Source organism: Excalfactoria chinensis, chromosome 4 (genome assembly GCF_039878825.1).
Source record: "Excalfactoria chinensis isolate bCotChi1 chromosome 4, bCotChi1.hap2, whole genome shotgun sequence".
Classification (NCBI taxonomy): domain Eukaryota; kingdom Metazoa; phylum Chordata; class Aves; order Galliformes; family Phasianidae; genus Excalfactoria; species Excalfactoria chinensis.
The window spans coordinates 14,696,738-14,713,251 of NC_092828.1; the positions used below are offsets into that span (position 1 = coordinate 14,696,738).

The following is a 16,514-nucleotide window of genomic DNA, read 5'->3' on the forward strand; positions in this document are numbered from 1 at the left end:
CAAGTTTCACTAGAAACCATGTGCATCTTATATGTAGCTGTGGTAATCCTACCGTAAGAAGAAAAACAATCTGAGCTATGGAACATAAAGAATAGCTCAAAACACAACTTCTTGTATTTAAATGTAATTAAGCAGTGTTAACTTCGTGACATGTGAGATTGTCTTAGGCATTAATGAAGTAAAACCTCACCATGAACCTGGGGGCTCAGTGTTACTGCCACTTCACGAACTGAGCAGCTGAAGCACAGAGAGATGATAAATGACTTGCCTAAGGTCACAATTCAAGATTGTGGCTGAGGCAAGAATGGATCCATCTCTCCTGAGACACCTCCTAAGATATTCACGTACCAAAACATGTTGAATGCTCTTAGGATAGTCATTAAATATTCTTTTAATAACTTGTTTTTTTCCATCTTTCTAGAACAATTAATAAGTGCATAGAAAATTTTTAAAGTAACCATTTTGCTACTGCTACTGTTCTTTCCAGATAAAAATTTTCCTTCCAGTATTTAAATAAATTGTAGTGGTGCATCAAGGGCTCTTCAGCACGTTACACACACATTTATGCACACAGATTCCTTCCTTACACAGAGAGAGAGAGAGAATAAAGAACTGCTCCGACAAAGGTGAATATCCATTAAATCTCAAATACAGGGTAAGTCTAAATCTAAGAAAGACTTCTGAGCAGTTGTTCTCAATATATTAACTCAAAATCACTTATGAAACACTACCTTAACTATTTAATTCATTTTTTTTTTTTTAATCAATTATTAAAACTAATGTCACTACTTACCTAATCAATCATTTATATTGAAAAGCTGAAAATTTTCCATGGTAGAAATTAGTACAAATATTTCTTCATTTAAATACAAATTGGATAGCAACTATCACCAGATAGTTAACACCTAATTCAAATGTTTTAAGGAAACCAATTGCATGACCAGAAAATCATAGAAGAATTCTGTTTTAGAAAAGTATGTATTGTTTAAACATATCACCAAACTCTGAACATGACACTAACTTTTGACCTATTACTACCTTGCTTAACTTTTTGCATTTAAGCCTGAACTCTGGAATAACTAAATTTTGTTTGGTATTACAACTGTTTTGAATAACAGACATTATTTAAATGTACTATATTTATATAAAAGTTACCTATTTTTTAATTAGCTCATGCTCAATGTAATTAACATCAATGATAAATTTCAGCTTCAGGTTTTTTAATAGAAATTATACATGCAAATTTGTAGTGTTATTGTCCCATATAGATTTTATAGTTCAGAGCTTTAAAGCAACCAACTATGTATAATAATTCCTTATGTTCTCTCCTTCTCTTGAAATATTTAGTATGAATTCAAATTTCAATTATGTTTAAATTGTAGGCATAAAAATATTAAACCCCTCTTTGCACATGTGATCTAAAACGAAAACATTTGAGGACATTTTATGTCAGAATTTAACTGATTCTGAAACACCTCTGAGCTGAGGAGTTAGAACATTACTTCTAGTTCCATCTTATTAGAGATCATCCTACAAATTCAGGAGTCACAAGGTGTTGAAATAAATCACTATACTTGTGAAAATAAAACATATTCTAATAATACAGTTACAGATCAAAAATTGCCCTACCCATCAACATGACTTTAAGGAAATAACGTATCAAAAAGCTACACAAAAGGAAAAAAAAAGGAACAACAAAAAAAATCACAGTAGATTTGTTGCATACTAATTTGCGAACTGATGGGTGCAGCACAGTCTTTTATAGACTAAATCTCTGCCTTTTCAGGCTTGCAAGTTCAGCCTAATCGAGTTTCACTAGAGATCTTTTAATGAAGATTGCTTGTATTCATAATGTAATTCCTCTTTCAGATATTACACCGGTGGAAGAAACTTCCAGAACCCTAAAACCAGAACCTCCTCAAACTCAATAATCACATATTCCAAAAGCCTTAAAACAGCTATGAATTTGCCATGTTGTGATCAATCTAGTACAAAGTAACATGCTGCACACTCTTTTAATATTATTTCTCTCCTGGTTACCTACCCTTGCATGAAACGACTACAAACCACTTTCCCTTCATGCATGTTAGTTTCTGACAGACAAGTTCACCTATTGTGAAATGCTACCATGCTTCAAATGACCTGTTTCTGGAAACACAGCATCCCCTACCTTAGTCAGCATTTAGGAGAAGAGCTCGTTTTGCTTTAAAGCAACACATTTGTTTGAAAAGAGAGTCTCTGTAGAGATGTCCACATATTCAAACAAACTAATGTGAACAGCTTTTCAGTGGAACATTATTTCAGTTTTCTGTAATTCCTTTAATTCTTCCAAATAGCCCTTTAATTTTGCATTGTCACACAGTAGCTTCAGCATTAATTCCATAGAAGGAAGAATGAGCTATTTTGCAACTGCACGCTTCTTTTACAGAGCTGCCTAATGCATCCTACAAATAACCCAAAAAAAACCCAAAAACAAAAAAAAACCAAACCAACAAAAAACGGCAAGAGTAGGTTGGAAATGGAGGCGCTTAGAAGGGAAGGGATTAATACCTGCTGCTCTCCCGCTCCCTTTTGTGCCCAAAATCCCTGAGGAAAAATGTGAGGTATGGAATTATGCTATCTCCCTGCTGAGGGTAGGGTCACTTATTACCATAGATTAATATCTGACTGGAGTCCAAAACTGGCTTAAAGGCAGAGATGTTATAGGGCTAAGAACTAGACTATCTGTCTCTTATTTTAGATATAACTATTTCTCCTCATAAACTCTCAGGTAAAAGTGCTGTTAGAGGACTCCTGGAAGACGCCCTTCAATCTAGCAACATCTTGGAAGACTGAGAAGAGGAACAGAACAGGAACAGAACACAATTGCAAGTACTCATATGGACCACAGAACTCCTACAGAAACAAGTGTGTACTTACTGAAACGTTTGTTTTCTGACTTTGTAAACACATTTATCTAAAAAAAGCTGTATCTTAACTACATCATTAGTAAAATTCAGTTCCATTTAAGAGTCTACGCAGTTTTTGATCATTTGTATCTGCAAACTGACTTTATATTCAGATTCTCTGGCTTTCTGAAATTCTTCTCATTTATGAATAATACATCAATTCTAAGCAGTCACCCTACCTGAAAGCTATTATCTCTGCTATATAGAACTCTCAGAGTAAACTAGCCATCAAATGCTTAATTTGTACAGGTCTTGCTCTTATGTCACTGCTAATAAACGTATGCCTCGGGAGTAAGTCAAATGAGTCAGCGTACAGGTTTTTCATTTCTTTTTCTTTTTTTTTTTTTTCTTTTTTCTTTTTTTACTGAATGAGCAAATCAATCACACATCAGTGTTGTAAATTTATGTGCAAAAGCATTGAAGTGCTTTACTACAAATTACAACGTAGAAACACGTTAACTAAACAATTAAATTCATACAATTAGATTTAGGAATATAACAACACAAAGAAGAAACAGAATTACAGTACATTTACAACACAAGACAAATACATGGAATTCATTAGAAAATATTGTAATAAATAATTCATGAATTATAGTGCAATTGATTTATGCATAAATATAACTAATTGCCTAAAAATCAGTTAACAAAAATCTGTCAAAAATCAAGGCAGCCACAGAGTTTTACTAAATTACTGCGACAATGGAAATACTGCAATTAAAAAACAAATACAAGTATTTGTACTGTAAACAACTAAAAAATCAGTCTCACTAAAGTTAATATACAATTTAATATAAAATTGTCATTAGCTACCAGAAATGGTTTAAACAGCTTTACTGAGCAGTAGTTCTAAAAACAGAGGCACTGTTTTTTAATATAAAATACTTGAGAAACATTCAAATAAGTAGAAAGCATGTAGGGCTTGCTTTCACCTTCATTTAAAATTCTGCTGAAACACGGATTTTCAGAAATCGTCAATTACTAAGTAGTGACTGATAACAGAATTTATAAAACAGTTCAAAGTGTGTAATTTAAGTGACATTTAGCGGAGTCATAGGGGTTGGGGAAGGAGAATCTACACATTTCCCTGCCTTTCCTTAGTTGTGTAATCAAAGGTTAGCCTAATAATTAGAAACAAATAATTCTGTTCCTTTAAACACTTACAGGTTGAGTATCATCTATAAACTATCAAAAAATATTTTAATATACTATTTCTGACCAAAAAATAAATACAAGTACTAAAATGTTGAAAATTAATTATAATATTACATTATAAAACTACTGAGTACTGTTAAGTCAATAGTAAAATGATCCCTGATTTTATGAATCCTGTTAAATTTTTGGTCAGGTCATCTTCTAAAAGATATAAAAAGAGTACTGTCACTTGCCTTCAATAAAAACTTCGGACTCAAATTTATAATGCTGTCTGAGGAGTAGAAAACATCAGTATGGTACAAATGTTAGGCAATGTATTGAAATCCCAAAGTTTTGCAAGTAAAACAGATTTTGTACGTTTAATGTTTTTTTCAACTTCACTCTCCAGTGGGGATGCACTGACAATTTAATTCCTCTGGCCCTCACAAAATATGGCTTAATTCTTTTAAAAAGAAAGATGACCCTGACACCTGCTGTTTTGACCTTGTTACCAGGTACAGTTCTGCTTAAAAAAGGATTCATTTTGAAATATGCAAGTAAACCTTAACCACTGAAGATTCAGTATAGATCTGAGAGACCAAAAAAGTGATACACTGTCTGTGCAGTTTCACTTCAATTCTTACAGATTACTCTATTTTAAAGTGTAAGCTCTTATTTAAGGATTTAAGGTTAATAAATATGGACTAGGTTTTGCCACTAATATTGCAAGTACGCTCTCCAGTGACTTTAATGGCAAATTCGTTTAAAAATCAAGTTACCTGATGTAGCACGTATGTATCTAATGTCCCCTTTCTTTTATAATTAACCTACACAGGTGAAAATTTAAGTGCGAAAGAAAAAATTGACAATATATGTACGCATGTGCACCAAATGTATAAAAATTGGGGAATAGTATTTTTCTATCCCAAATTATATGCATAAAGACATAATTACATTTTGAGAGGAAAAGGGCATTTATGTTCTGTGTCGAATATATGAAGCAAGTCCCTGCTCTTCATATGCAGACACATACTTTGTGATAGTCCATGAAAAAATTGATATAAAGTCCAGTGTGAATACTTTGAAATCCATTTAAAAACTGTAATACGAAAGTAATTGGTCTCCCTTACAGTCTATTAAAAGTTACGTATTTAAAGTGAACTGCCTAACTTCTAACTACCAAATTTATAAAGAATTTATAATATTGAAAGTCTAAAACAGCTTCACTGTTTAATATTTGTATTTCTATCAAGACCCTGAACTGCAAATTTGGTTATTAGCAAAATGATAATGTAACTTGGTATTCATCTGGATAAACTGAAAAGGTTTTGAAATGTCACAGCAGCAAATACATTACAGTTACAGTGAGGTTTTTCAGTAGGAGTGTGACACAATCCTTAAATAAATTTTAAGTAGTCATAACATCAACTAACCAGCACGTTTAAACAAAACAAAACAAAAAAACAAAACAAAAAACCATTCTCAAGCTCATTCTGTGCACCTTATGAACATGCTCTAAGTCGCATTTCAACTTTCTTTTGAAACCTTACAGGTCACCTTATTTATCAAACTAAAAAGGAAAATTATGATAAGGATTAAATTATGTTATGCTCTTAAGTGTTCCATCTTATTTCTTATTTAATAATTCTATAACTACAGTAATTTCTCGGGTTTTGTAAGTGTACACTTTGTAAACACCAATTTCTTTCTAAACCACCAACAAAATTTTCTTAAAATGATAAAAGATGCAGTTTATGCCTGCTAACACACATTTTTAGTAAAGAAATGTTTCTTTCTTACTTGTATTGGATATTTAAGTCACAATTAACTTTTCTTTTTCTTTCACAGAATGTACTATATCCTACTAATACTTCACAAATTCACTTCCTGGTAAGGAACTAGCTTCTTTAAAAAATCCCTTGATTTGTATCGTCTCAGTTACTTACAACTTACTGCAAGTATTCTGTGAAGTTTGTAAGTTTGCTAACCATAGATCGTGTATCTCTGTAATAAGATGGTTTGTTGAATGGGTAAAGTGGTTTTTCACCAATTAAAAATTATGCTTCACATGACAAATACTCGTTCTCCCAAAACATCTTTATGCTATTGACTACTAAATAAAACCTGAATCTTTTCACCTATTTATACAAGGATTATATTAAATACACACTATCAGAATTAAGTGAGGAACTCTATAATTCTGTCCACAGTGAAAACCCTGAATAAAACTATTTTTCAAAAGGCATGTATGTGGTTTTTGAACTGTATCATTTCACGTCTCCTGTCAGAGTGAACATATGTATTTCTCACACTGTGTGTGTATACAGACATACATACACACACACACACACACAAAACAATTTGCTAACAATTATTCTACACAGGCTTGCTACTAGTTTTGCAGCTGCCAGTCCCTGAATCTGTCATATTAAATAAGCCAGTGTCTGGTAAACGGAGTTTCTTCTTCGGCGGAGTCTTCAATGTTCCAGATCTTTCTTTTACTTTATATTCTAAAGTGCTGTGAGGTACCCCATAAATTCCTTGTGCTTTGGAAACACTCATTTTCCCACTCATTACCATTGCAATTGCTTCTTCCATTATTTCATGATCATACTGCCGATAGCGGCCACGTTTTTTTCTTGGCTGCTTATTATCTTTACGATCCAAACTATCTTCTGTATTTTCTGAGGTTCCATCTACCGTCCCATTCTTAGCATTAAGACACAAAGGAGAGAGGTCCCCATGCAGAAAGTAGGAATCAACACTTGAGTGAGTTACAGGTCCAGAACATTCAATTTTGTTCTGTTTAGGGAGTATATTTTTCAATTTTTGAAGAGCTGATCCTTCTAAGACTGAGGAGGTTTTAGAAACGTGGTACATAACATCCAGAAGACCAGCAGTATCAGACTGTGGTTTGGACACAGAACTTATTCTTAGCTGAGGAATTTTTAATTGTACAGTAGGATTCGTAGTTTCATATTGGAGATTTTCATTTTTTTCTTTAAATTGTGTGACCATTCTCTGCAGAGTTAATTGGTGGAGGTAACTGGAAGCTGTTGGGAATTTTAATTCTGAGGTTTCAAGTAGACTGAGTTTACTTTTTTCTGTGCGCTCTGCTTGAGCTCTTGCCCACAAGGCTACTTTTTGTAGGACTGCACAAGTTTCTTTACTGTCTTTAAATGAATAACTATCATTGAAATCTCGAGTTTTGTTTTTAAAAGGTGCAGGCTTTCCTGCTGGTAAGGCTTCTAAGTGGAGAAGTAAAGTTTTTTGAGGTATGCCATAAAGTATGCCTGCTTTATTTATGTCCAGTGCTCCAGACTGAATGTCTTTCAAAGCTTTTGAGAGCAAACCATCTGCAAACTCAGCACTTCTTTCCACATAGTCCTCTCTGTGTCTGTGTAGTCTCCTGGATGGATGGAATGAAACGATGGTAAACTGATGTATGAGAGACTCTCACACAGCTATGGAAGGGAAGGGTCCACTCCTTTATTATACTCCTTGCTTCGGTAACATCACTGCTTCTGATACTTTTAAGCCTTTGAGATGTGGTAGTTAAATGATTATCCTAGCAAAATGTTACAGTTCTGGTAGGACAGTGCATCAAAAATCATACGGTGGTTTCTATAGCAGCCCTTCCAAGAACTTTATATCCTATCTCAGTATTTGGTAATATTCTCATGTGCTTGCTATATTCCCTTGTTCACATGCTTGCAGAGCAACACTGTTATAATTTTAATTATACAATTAACGTTCCATTAAATACCCAAATCCTGAAGATTTTGTTAGTAGAAACGTGACGTTACCGCTAAACAAGTAATAAAAGAGTCAACCCCCTCATAGAAAATTTGCAGCAATAAGTACATAACTACACACAAACATCCCAGACTTACACAAACTAGGCTTTCTACAACCATAAGGTAAAGTGTCGTAGTTAACAATCAAGTCCATTTTGGCAAAATGAAACACAGTTTTAAGTACTTCTAGCCGCTACTTACAGCTAATTACAAAGTCGTATCGATTTTTAAAACTTCTTTGTATCAGCAAATTAATAAAATGCATTTTTACACCATCCAACAAGTACTGCTATTGTATTCCTATTTGTAATAAGTTACTTTGTAAGATGTACAGGTGACAAAAAGAGTCCTGCTATGGCTAGTGGATGGGAGGATGTCAAAATTATAACAAAATCCAACAAAACAATGCATTTCTCTAGATTTGTGGCAGCTTGCAGCAGAGGCAACACTTTTCTCGCTGGATAAAGAAATTTAACTATTTGCCACCACACACCATAGCCAGAACCATGATGTAAGTATAAGTATGTTGATTAAGAGCTCTCTCTCTTGCGCGCGCATTCTCTTGCTCATATTAAGAAGTATTATAAATAATAGTCATTTAACTTGTTCATGTTAGTTGAAGAATTTTAAATCTAAATATTAACATGGTAATTTTTGGTCAAAAACTGCAGTTTCCTAAGTGAATACTGAAAGAATAAATTTGCATTCTCTTCTAACATCCTACTACTTTCATTGCGTCTACGTAATCAATTTTCAGTTCATTTTTAGTAACATGAACTAAAGTTTGGTGATTGTTCTGATAACTTTTCTTTAAACAGAAAGAAATAAAAAAGACAAATGAAACATATGATATATACATAGACACACACTTATGAATGACACAAATTCTTTTGAAAGCAAAATATAAACCAAACCACGCGTGTGTGTCAGTATATACTAATATGTTATGAACATAAAACCTGACTTCAGAGAAGAGAAAACTCAATTTTCTTTTACATAAGCCAAAGAGAGTCCTAAAAGTTGCTTACCCAGACACCGAGTTTTCAGAACACAAGGGATCGTATTTTGGCTCTTCCAACCTTGCGCTTTTCTTTGTAGAGAGATCTAGCACTCCATCCCCTGCAAAGAATGAGTAGTTATGATAGCAGTTTAAGGATAATCTCAGAAATTTTGTTACGAATTGTTTGCACCTATGGAACAATTTTTAAGCAGTTTATTTCATAAAATTTCTGGTGCCTTAGTTTTTTCAAAATATCAGCTGTCTGTAAAAGGTTTTGGATGATTTACAGTAAAACTGTCTAGAATAAAGAAATAAAAGTAAAAACACACAGAAATAAAATCTGGAAGAAGAATCTGTTCTAAGCAGAAACACGTGACTTTTCCTAAAAACCATTTAGGCATGGACACTGCGCTGTTTACTTCCAAGGCAATGAGCTTCACATTATTTTGTATACACATACTGTAAACAAATCTGATAATGAAGTTAAAATGGACCTAATTAAATCATAGACTTACAGAATCATTCAAGCTAGAATGGTCCTCAGGAGATCTCCAGACCAATCTCCTGTTCTGACATCAGACCAGGCTACTGGATGAGAAAGGAACAGTAGCAGTATCCCAATAAATGGGAAGAAAGGGAGCTCAAACCATGTTTTCAGTATATGGGACCTATGTCATTAAAGGTTCTAACAGTTTGTTTACACACACAACCCTTCTGCACCCACACAGATGTAATAACATGACTACAGAATCAGAAAGACCTAAACTGGGGTGAGAATTAACCCTGTCAAGATGCTGGCCAATGTTTCAAACTTGGACTGGTTGTAACTCTGAGCTCTATGGATCTAATTTTGAGTTTTAATGCTCACAAGCAATCTCATTACTTGTCCTTTATACAGTAGTATCGTTTTTTATGTTATTATGTGTTATTTCTAAAATATTAACCAATAGCATATGCTTTCCCATAGACTAAGATGTACAACATGAAACACTGGTTAAATTTCCCAAATGCTAGCACTCAAATGAGAATTCAGAAAAATTCTTAGGTTAACTCTGCTTTATTACCCATACTGCTGAGAAATGAGTTTTGTGAAGGAAGTAAATACCTTATTTTAGTCCGCTTAAAACAGATTTTGACTGTTCTTACCAAACAATCTTATGTTGGAAAAAAAAGTTAAGAGAAAAATTAGCATTGAAGATCAGGGGAAAGAATATTTATAAATATGCTACTTTCCAAGATCTCCCTTTTCTCCAAAACTTGTTCTCTTCAAAGTCTTCCTTAAACCCTAAGGATGGTTAAGGAAGCACTAGTTAATGCTAAATCAAGCTTTCTGAAGCAGTAATATTTCAGAAGGAAAAGCCAATTAAAATCACAGCAGAAATATTCTGCAGGGACTATCCAGCCTACCCAGCTGAAAAATATTCCCAAGTTCTGTGCAACAGACAGATCTCATCTGTCATGCACTGTTAGTGACACAAACTATGTCAGCCTTTGTTTGTATGTTTGCTTTCACAATTTCTACCTGCAGTTAATTGATAGTAACAGGCACCACAACATAGAATGCTTAAAAGAGATCACTTGACAAAGTCACTAGAAAAAATACCTCAGAAAGCTACCTCAAAGCTCACAACTCACCAGGTTGGAAAGAGCTAATCATTAGATCACTATCACCAGACTACTAAGAATAAAAGAACACCAAGTATAGATTAGAATCAAAACAAACAGCAAAATGAAAACATGTTCTGAGATACACTGCTGAAAAAACAAATGAACCTGTAACTGAATCTTTTGCTACAGATTTTAGAATATCAAGATAACGAATCTGGATGGCTCTGTCTAATCAACACACAGAAGAACTGAAGTTAAAAAGATTCTTAGGGAAAAAGTCAAAGGCTCTGGAAAGATTCCATGACAAAATCTGAACAGAGCATATCATTTTTATCTCCTGCTTTTCTTAAGTGCCACTGACAACAAAAGTCCTCAGTAAGCTGTGGAAATGACTAAAAAGAGCACAGTACTGAAAATATACTGCTATAGCAAAAAGCAAATAGAAACATTTTGGGCCTCTAAAAGGTAAGCAGAACTGAAGAATCATTTTGGATTTAAGAAAACTGAATGTCCAACACAGAAAATGTAATAATTAAGTCCATGTATGGTAATTCCCCGAAGACTATGTTCTATCAAAAGGTGATCCTCAGCAAGAAGAGTGAAAGAGAAATCAAGGTTTCATATACACACAAAAGAGCAGATAAAGTCATCACTGACTGCGTTCAGCAAGATTATTTTCTCAGCTTAACAAATTTGTTTTGTGATGTTATGTTCACACGTACTCTAGTAATTTTATGCACATTATCTCCTGCATGGCAAACAGGAATCTGTTTGAAAAGCAGTGCCCCTTGAGATTATGCTTCTTCCCTAGTATGTTACTGCAAACACAAAGAATGGAGCAGACGCAAGCCACCCTTTAGCTATCACACTAATATAAGGCCCAAATCACAGTTTTCTAGTACTAACGAACAAAAACCATACTGTACAGGTGAACAGAGAAACCCGAAAACCCAAATTACTCACAAGGTAGGAACAGTACCTTTTAAACCAAAACAGCATTTTCTATTATTGCTGCATTTTCTATTATTTCTATCGAATCACTCAAACAAGATGATTTAGACAAGAATTCTGGACAGGAAGACAATGACATCAGGACAAGAAAACACTATCTAAGGTGATTCAAGTAAGATCCACAGAATTACTTCCATTCTTTAGCTAAAAACATGACAATTACAAAGACAGTACTCATTAACAAATATAGTGAAAAAACAGATAATAAAGACAAATTCCTACAAGTTTTTCAGGTCTGCTCCTCATGGTATTCCAATGAAATTCTTCATGCTGTAAATCAAACAATTTTGAACTTGAAAGGACTGGCTTTAGCATTGCCTTTTGACTTCTCAGCACCACAATACCAGGTACAAAAATGCCAAGGTATCCTAGGCTCTTCAATACAAACAGGACCGCAATAACTTGAGCCTCCAAAATAGCAAAATTAAGAAAAAACAGAAAAAATAGGCCTCCATTGGATACCCTTGATATTCTACCATACATATTTCAGTACTCATTCCAGCAAATATCTGATATTCTGGGTTTCAGGAAATCTCTCACTGGCTATCTACCTAAAGTCAGATGATCTACTGTACTCAGTTCTCTAACTCCAGACACATAACTCTACTCCCAACACAAGAGAACATATCAGCCTGGTCACCACCTGCACTGCACGCCTCTCTTACTGTTCCAGCAGCTGCCAGACCTCAGAGATCTCTCTTTCTGACTGCCATCTTCATAATCTGGCCTTGGATCTGCTTGCTGGAAAGCTGTGTAAGGCCTTTTTTTGAATGCACTGACACTGCTCATCTCTAAAACCTTTTGTCACACCAGTCCTCTGTTACTGTGCAATTGAACCCCTTTGTCTGTTTTTTTTTTTGTTGTTGCTGTTTATTTTTCTTTCCTTTGAATAAGCTTCAGAAAACTGTAAGAACCCAAACAACTTTTATTAATTTTTAACAACTACTTTGACTAGACAACTTTTTCCAACCTGATACGTGATTTTATAAAGCAAAACACTGGCACATGGAAAGTATACAACTACATATGTTGTGTATATGGCAAAGCGGTGGTGGCAGAGGGGCTGAATTGCAGGGGTAACCACTCTGAGGAGAGATCGGGGGCTGCCTCACTGCAGTCAGTCACAGCTGATTGCAGTCAGCTCCAATGAATTCACTGCAGGGCACAGCTGAGCCCAAGGTAGCTGGTGACTCCGCATGGCAAAACAAATTTAAGAAAGGACAAAAAACATGAGACAAAAAGAAAGAGGGAACAAGGAGGATTAGAAACAGCAAAGGGAGCCTCAACTGCAGAGGAAAAAATGAGAAAGGAGAAACTACAGAGAGAAACCCTATGTACTGATTATGAAACCCATTCCCTGTTTTTTGTTTTTCTTTTTTTGTGCGGGTAACATCAAAAGGAGTAGATTTGCACAAGAATCAGGAGTGAAAGTTAGCAAGTGAAAAGATGGAGGAAAGGCATTTATTTCAATGTATTTGTTTTGTTTTCCGGTACCTGAATTAGCAATTAACTTACTGTCTATTATTATAAATATTCAGTATCCCCTAGGACAAGTCTTAGGATTGTCCATGATGGTAAAACAACCCTTACTCCAACTCTTTTTTCCTATTCTTATCTATGCTGCTGAGGAAGAAGCAAATGAGGGGCTGATAGGAAGTTCAGCTGCTGCCACTACTGGCAGCCAAAGAAGAAATGGAATTTTTCCCAATATACACTGTGAGAACAGTGTATTAAAATAATAAAGATAACACCATCATCTTCTTAAGTGTTTGGAATTGCTGCAATAAGCCTGAACATAGCAATCAAGGAGCCATTGTATGACCTCAGCTGCCATGCTGAGTTGAATGCGGACTTTCAAGAGATTTGAAATTAAATACTTTTCAAAAATTAAGAATTATTTCCAAATTCTGGATTGCTTTTCAAAAATCTTGTTTTGCTATAAATTCTGTTGATTTCATGCACACAGTGGTAACCTGGATAATAAAAAAGCTGTTTTAAATAATTCAAATTGAATTTTTAACTCTAGTTATCCTTATTTTTCCTACTTCACAGAATCACAGAATGACCCGGGTTGGAAGGGACCTCAAGGATCATGTAGTTCCAACACCCCTGCCAAGCAGGGCCACCAAACATACCCACCCACTAGATCAGATTGCCCAGGGCCCTGTCCAACCCGGCCTTGAACACCTCCAAGGACGGGGCATCCACAACCACCCTGGGCAGCCCGTTCCTTGATCTGCTCTCAAGGACTACTCCTCCCAGCCTGTACAAGTGCCTGGGGTTCTTCCGGACCAAGTGCAAAACCTTGCACTTTGCTGTGTTGAACCTCATTAGGTTCACCTGAGCCCAGCTTTCCAGCCTGTCGAGGTCCCTCTGGATGGCATCCCTTCCTTCCACCGTATCAACCACACCACTCAGCTTGGTGTCGTCAGCAAACTTGCTGAGGGTGCACTCAATTCCCTCATCAATGTCATTAATAAAGATGTTAAAGAGCACTGGTCCCAAGACAGACCCTTGGGGGGGACACCGCTCGTTACCGGCCTCCACCTGGACATAGAGCCACTGACCACCACCCTCTGTCTGCAGCCTTTCAACCAATTGCTTATCCATCGAGTTGTCCACCCATCAAATCCACTTCACTCCAATTTGGAGATGAGGATGTGGTGGGGGACCATGTCAAAGGCCTTGCTCAGGTCCAGGTAAATTACATCAGTCGCCTTCCCTTCATCCACCATCGCCAACACTCCATCAAAGAAGGCCACAATATTAGTTAAGCACGACCTTCCCCTGGTGAAGCCGTGCTGGCTGTCTCAGATCACATTCTCATTCTTTATGTGATCAAGCATGTTGTCCAGGAGGATCTGTTCCATGATCTTCTCAGGCACGGAGGTGAGACTCACCGGCCTGTAGTTCCCCAGGTCCTCCCTGCTCCCCTTCTTGTATATGGGAGTGACGTGACCCTTCCTCCAGTCATCCAGGACCTCACCTGACAGCCACGACTTCTCAAATATGATGGAGAGCGGCTCGGCAACCACCTCATCCAGCTCCTTCAGGACCCTGGGATGCATGCCATCTGGCCCCATAGACTTGTACACATTCAGTCTAAGGAGGCACTTACAGTGGGGAGGGATTTACCTCCTTGGTCCCCACATAGAGGTTTGGGGACGCAGGGCTTAGGGACGTGAAAAAGACTAGAATCCTGGCCACCAGTGAAGACCGAGGTGAAGAACTCATTCAGCACCTCAGCTTTCTCTTCATCTGTTGAAGCCAGTTCTCCTTTTAAATTTACCAAAGTAGGTACGCCCATATTGGCCTGTCTCTTCTGGCCAATGTACCTGTAGAAGGTTTTCTTATTGTTTTTCACATCCCTTGCCAAGTTCAGTTCTGCCTGCACCTTGGCTTTCCTGATCCCACGTCTGCAAGTCCGGACGGCATCCCTGTATTCTTCCCAGGTGACACAGCCTTGTTTCCAGAGCTTGTACACCCCTTTCTTCACCCTCAGTTCTCTCAGCAGGTCCTTGCTGAGCCATGCCGGTTTCCTACCTCATCTGCCCACTTTCTTATTCAGTGGAATGGAGACCTCTTGCACTTCCAGGAGGGCATCCTTGAAGAGCAGCCAGCTCTCCTCAACATCCTTGTCTTTGAGGGCAGCACGCCAGGGGATCTTGGCCAGCAATCCATTGAGTAGCTTGAAGTCTGCTCTTCTAAAGTTCAGAGTCCTGATCCTGCTTTTTGCCATGCCCACAACGCTTGAGATCACAGACTCAACCAGCGCATGGTCGCTGGAGCCCAGGCAGCCTCCAACCTTGATGCCTTTGATGATCTCCTCAGTGTTGGTGAGCAGCTGGTCCAGCAACGCTTCACCTCTGGTCGGTCTGTCCAATACCTGAACCAGAAAGCTATCATCAATGGATTCAAAGAGCCTTCTGGAGCTCTTGCAGCTCGCCGTGTGGTTTTTCCCAACAAATGTCCGGATGGTTGAAGTCCCCCACCAGGACAAGAGCCCGTGAGCCAAGACACCTCACGCATCTGGAGCAAGAAAGCCTCATCAACAGCCTCCCCTTGATCAGGTGGCCTGTAGTATACCCCTAATACCAGCTAACCTTTATTAGTCCCATCTCTAATCCTAATCCACAGGCTCTCAACCTGTTCATGACTGTTTCTCATAGGGAGCTCCTCACAGTTTATCCAATCTCTGACATAGAGAGCAACTCTCCCACCCTTCCTACCTCACCTATCTCCCCTAAAGAGTCTATAGCCGTCATCCCACCATGTTTCTGTGATAGCAACAAGGTCATAACTTTCCAAGTGCATCACAGTTTCCAGTTCCTCCTGCTTGTTACTCAGGCTGCGTGCATTGGTATAAAGGCACTTCAGCCAGGCTATCCGTCTCGCCACCTTTATAAGGGATCTAGGATCCCCTACTGCAGCATCCCCAGCAGCCCCCTGCCCTACTCCCTCCCTTTGCACTCTGCCGTCATTGCCCAAAAGATACGTTTTTTCACGATTCATCTGCACAAGGGAAATTAGTGTCTAAATCCAAAGGTGAGCTAGCCTCTGCTAACCACACAGAATCAATGCAGGAATTCTGTCATTTCTTAAAGGTTCTACAGTCAAAGAGAAAGGATGTTTAAATTTCATCCAGACTAGGCATGTTCAGCAAGATAGGTCCATGTCAAAACCTTTTATTTTTTTAAACAATATACCATCTAATTGAAGACTGTATACACACATAAAACCTTAGTTCTGCAATTCTATCTTCATTTAACTTGGAGTATATTATATGACACATAGGTTCATTTTACTCCATGGTCAGAAGTATAACTGGATTAACACGGAGCCTTGTATTTGTCAGAGACTAGCTAACTTTGCCAGTGTTCTCAGTTGCACGTGACAGTCACAATCACCCCCTGAAAAATGCTGCTACTCCAAATCAAGTTCAAAGTCCAAAGTATTTCTGTGATTTTACTGTCCATTTTGGATGACAATATTCCTCAAGGCAAGAGAAGAGATTGC

The 16,514-nt window shown here is 37.2% G+C and overlaps 1 protein-coding gene across 4 annotated transcripts in view; it reads right to left on the bottom strand.

Annotated features, from left to right (window-relative positions):
- LCORL (ligand dependent nuclear receptor corepressor like) overlaps positions 1 to 16,514 on the bottom strand; it is a 71,014-nt gene that overhangs the window by 18,373 nt on the left and 36,127 nt on the right. For 2 of the 4 annotated variants that reach the window (XM_072334740.1, XM_072334738.1), the window contains exon 6: positions 8,908 to 8,998. In XM_072334740.1, the coding sequence (XP_072190841.1) occupies positions 8,908 to 8,998 (91 nt within the window). Of the gene's footprint in view, positions 1 to 6,329; positions 7,492 to 8,907; positions 8,999 to 16,514 lie in introns of those variants that run through there. The other 2 variants (XM_072334739.1, XM_072334741.1) reach the window with 2 other exon arrangements.